The 4,938-nt window shown below is 49.7% G+C and overlaps 1 protein-coding gene across 1 annotated transcript in view; it reads left to right on the top strand.

The window, feature by feature from the left end:
- The window catches only part of LOC105853802, a gene marked incomplete at its 5' end in the record, with an annotated part of 4,826 nt that extends 2,437 nt beyond the window's left edge, over positions 1–2,389 (top strand). The window contains 2 exon segments of the mRNA XM_012726780.1: positions 4–726; positions 729–2,389. Coding sequence (XP_012582234.1) covers positions 4–726; positions 729–2,368 — 2,363 coding nt within the window.
- Positions 2,390–4,938: the final 2,549 nt, after the last annotated feature.

Below are 4,938 nucleotides of genomic sequence, written 5' to 3' on the forward strand. Positions count from 1 at the left end.
TGGGCTACTCTCTTCGAGACGGTAAGAGATGGCTGACGGCGGCCAGGAAACGAACCATCACCCAGATTCCACCCCCACAAGATCGTAGGGGTCTTCGGGAGTTCTTGGGCACTGCAGGATTCTGCCGATTGTGGATACCGGGGTTCACGGCCCTGGCGGCTCCCTTATATCCCCTTTTAAAGGACAATGTTAACTTCACCTGGGGGCAAAACCAGCAAACCGCCTTTGATCTCATCAAAAGGGCGCTGTTATCAGCCCCGGTGTTGGCACTCCCCGACGACGTTGAAAAACCCTTCACCCTCTATGTCGATGAGAAGGAGGGAGTGGCCAAGGGGGTGTTGACACAATCCTTGGTCCCCTGGAAAAGGCCGGTGGCCTACCTCTCCAAGAGGTTGGGCTCAGTCTCCAGAGGTTGGCCAGGGTGCCTCCGAGCAATTGCCACCATGGCCGCCATGGCCGTCCTGGTTAAGGATGCTGACAAGCTTACCTTGGGTCAGAAATTGACTATCATAGCCCCCCATGCGTTGGAGAGTGTAATTAGGCAGCCCCCTGACCCGTGGCTGTCGAACGCTCGCATGACTCACTATCAGAGCCTCCTGCTGGATAAAGACAGAATTACTTTCGGCTCCCCAGCCATTTTAAATCCTGCTATGCTATTACCTACAGAGGGGGAAGACGATGTCCTCAATCAATGTGAGGAAATCCTCGCCGAGGAAGCTGGGATTCGAGAGACCTACGGGACACTCCGCTGCCCCAATCCGACTGTATTTGGTACACTGATGGCAGCAGTTTTCTACATAACGAGGAACATAGGGCTGGGGCAGCTGTAGTGGATAAGGACAAAGTGATCTGGTCGAGTCCGCTAGTCTCGGGAACATCAGCCCAAAAGGCAGAACTCACAGCATTGACAAAGGCCCCACAGCTAGCTGAGGGAAAACGGGCCACCATATACACAGACAGTAGATATGCGTTCGCCACTACACATGTACACGGGGCGATATACAAGGAGAGAGGTCTGCTTACCTCTGCAGGCAAGGACATTAAGCACAAGCAGGAGATTTTGGCCCTCCTAGATGCTGTCATGCTTCCGCGGGAATTAGCCATTGTTCATTGTCCAGGACACCAACAGGGACAAGACCCTGTGGCACAGGGAAACCGGAGAGCGGATGCTGAAGCCCACGCAGCGGCCATGAGAACTAATATCCTTGTGGCAGGAACAGGGACAGAAACAGAACCTTCTTCCACTCCAACCCCGCTGGAAGAGCCAAAGGATTTGCAGATTTTCCTGGAAACGGCTCATCGTCTCACCCATCTCGGAGCTGACAAACTAGTACAGTTGCTAAGAGACGATGACACCAATACCCCCTCAGGAAAACGACAGCTGGCAAAGAAAGTGGTTGCGGAGTGTCACGCCTGTCAACTAGTGAACGCATACCTGACAAAAGGACTTCATGGGACCCGGCTCCGGGGCTCCAGGCCCGGCCAGTATTGGGAAGTGGACTTCACTGAGGTGCAACCTACCAAGTATGGGTTTAAATATCTCCTGGTTTTTGTAGATACTTTTTCAGGTTGGGTTGAGGCATTTCCTACTAAGCACGAAACAGCGGTAATAGTGGCCAAGAAGATTCTGGAAGAGATTTTTCCGAGGTTTGGACTGCCAAAGGTAATTGGGTCTGACAATGGACCGGCGTTCGTGGCCCAGGTGAGTCAAAAGATAGCAAAATTACTGGGGATTAATTGGAAATTGCACTGTGCATATAGACCCCAGAGTTCAGGACAGGTACAAAAGATGAATAGGACGATCAAGGAGACCTTAACTAAATTGGTCCTAGAGACTGGCCATAAAGACTGGGTCATGCTCCTGCCATATGCTCTCTTCCGGGCTCGTAACACTCCTTCTGCTCAAACTAACCTGACCCCTTTTGAAATTCTCTTTGGGACCCCACCTCCCATTCGAGACCTGTCCTCCTCTGATATGTTTATTCCCAATACTGCCTTATCTGCCCGACTACAGGCCCTCGTTCGAGTCCAACATTGCCTGTGGAAACAACTATCTGACCTCTATCAGCCCACAGGAGACGGGTCCCCTCATCGGTTCCAGGTCGGTGACTTTGTCTACGTCCGGCGACATCAGCACCGAACGCTCGAGCCTCGCTGGAAGGGCCCCTACCAGGTTCTCCTTGTGACCCCCACTGCTGTCAAGGTTGAAGGCGTTGCCGCGTGGATTCATGCATCTCATCTTAAGCCTGCACCCCCCCCTGATGACACCTGGACTGTCGAGAAAACTGCTAACCCCCTCAAGCTGCGTGTCAGTCACCAGGACACTAATATGGACACTGGTCTACTGGACATCGGTTCTGGGAAATGAGGCACATACTCCGATCCAGGTAACATGGAGCATTCTGGATGAAACCGGGGAGCTCATCAACAGCACTACAGGCAGTCACCCACCCTGGACTTGGTGGCCCTCTATCGAGGTACCTATCCCACGGCTGATCTTAGATCCTAGGCTACAGCATGGTAATTACGGGTTCTTTATGTGCCCAGGATATTTGCAAAATTATAAAACATGTGGGGGGGCCTCCTATTATTATTGTAACTCCTGGAGTTGTGTTTCTAACAATGATGGACCTCGCAAGTGGACGTCTCCTGTTAAGACGGACCTACTGCGAGCTGTCCTCACTGTTCCGAACATGCCAAGTGGGAGACCATGTACACCTTGTAAAATCCGGCTGTCGTTCACTGAAACAGGAAAACTAGACCGCAGGTGGAGGTCAGGCCTCAGCTGGGGAATTCAACAAAATGCGTTGCCCTACCCCGGAGGGATCTTTTATGTCAAGGTTAGCCATGAACCCCTCATTGACCGAGCCATAGGCCCTAATCCTGTACTCGCACCCAAGAAACCTACTCCACCTAGTTCTTACACTCCCAGGACACCTTCAAATCCCCCTGGATCTTCACCTACTTTCAGTTCAGCTCCTTTAGCAGACCCCCTGTGGCAGTTAATGACTATTACTTACAAAGTCCTAAACTCTACCTCCCCAGACCTCACTAACTCCTGCTGGCTCTGCTTCCAGGCCCAGCCCCCATACTATGATGCTAACGCCCTGTTTTACAACTCCACAGTCCCCTTAGCTGGGGAAAAACAACAAAGGTGCAGATGGGAAAGGGCGACCTCTACGGGCATCACCCTGCAGTCTGTCCAGGGCCGCGGGACATGTCTTGCAGCCAGCGTTTCTCTCGCTAGCACCCTTTCATGTAGCCAAACCCTTTCCAGCAACTCCTCCCTGTACTACCCTGCCCCCAATGACACTTGGTGGGTATGTGGCAAAACTGGGGTCACCTCATGTATATCGGGCACTGTGTTAACCAGTACCAAGGATTGGTGTCTCCTGGTAAGGCTCTACCCTCGGGTCATCTACCACCCACAAAATGATTTTCTGACCAAAATAGAACCTGCCCAGTCTCCTCAGAGGACAGTCCGAGCAGTGGGAGCCCTTGTGACTATAGCATCCCTACTGGGAGCGGCCGGAGCAGGAATTGGGGGAACTGCTCTTGTCCCACAAGATAGTCAGTTCCATAGCCTGAGAAGAGCTATAGATGAAGATCTAGAAAGAATTGAAAAATCCATCTTCAGCCTCGAAAAGTCCCTCAGTTCGCTCTCTGAGGTAGTATTGCAAAACCATAGGGGACTCGACCTGCTCTATCTACAGCAAGGAGGCCTGTGTGCGGTTTTGGGTGAGGAGTGCTGTTTCTATGCTGATCACACAGGCGTAGTGCGCAATTCCATGGCTAAAGTGCGGGAGGGCCTTGCCAAACGTAAAAAGGAACGGGAAGCTCGTGAGTCCTGGTTTGAATCTTGGTTTAACAGTTCCCCATGGCTGACGACCCTCATCTCCACCCTAGCAGGGCCGCTCATAGTGTTGCTTCTGGTCATTACAATTGGGCCTTGTGTCTTAAATCATCTCACCGCCTTTCTCCAAGGGCAGATTGGGGCCGTAAAACTCATGATCATGCATCAACAATATGTAAAGTTAAATCAAGGCACGGATCTCTAGGATTAAAGATGTGCACAAGAGAAAGGGGTGGAATGTAAAAACGTGGAAGTTGAGGAGGTTTTTCTGTGACCAAGCTCGACTTCTTCAGCAGGGAAGAATTCCCTTTTGACCAGAAAGATAACTGCCTCTCGGAAAAATGGCGACATCTGGTCGCCGTCCTAAAAACCATTGTAACTTCCTCGTTCCATGCCTCTGAAATGTACCCCCTCCCTTCCCTAAAATACTGTTTAAAAACTGCTCACTGAAGTAGCTCGGGGCTCTTGGCCTCCCTCTCACCTCGAGCCCGCTCGTGAGTGTATTAAATTCTTTTCATTTTTCTGCAGTTCTGAATTTTTGAGTCTTTGTCGGTCTCTCAGTTCTAACTCTTTTCAATACCCCTTTTAGTGGAGTGGGGAATGGGATCAAAAGGGGGGAGGGAAATGCACGGGACTATAGTGATGGCACACTGGTGACTTGGTGATGGGAAACCCACGGGGATTACAATTGAGATGGAAAAAAAAATGTACAAAATGATGTAAAAATAAACTTTTGTAAAATAAAAAAAAAAAAAGAGATACCCCTTTTACCACATTCTTACCAGCAGTTGTTTCTGGTCTGTTTTGTTTACTTGTTTTTAATATGGGCTATTCTCACAGGGGTGAAGCAGTATTCATTATGGTATTCATCTGCATTTCCCTGATAATAAGTGCTGTTCAACATTTTTTATATGCCTGTTGGCAGTATGGCCATGTTAATGTTATTTCTGCAATCCATGAACAGAGGATATCTTTCCATTTCTTTGTATCTTTTATTTCCTATAATAGAACTTTACAGTTTTTAGTATGCAGCTCCTTCACCACTTTGTTGAATTATCTCCCACTTATCTCATTCTTTCTGGTGT

This window comes from Condylura cristata, unplaced genomic scaffold (genome assembly GCF_000260355.1).
Source record: "Condylura cristata isolate star-nosed mole 26May11 unplaced genomic scaffold, ConCri1.0 scaffold00018, whole genome shotgun sequence".
Taxonomy (NCBI): Eukaryota; Metazoa; Chordata; class Mammalia; order Eulipotyphla; family Talpidae; genus Condylura; species Condylura cristata.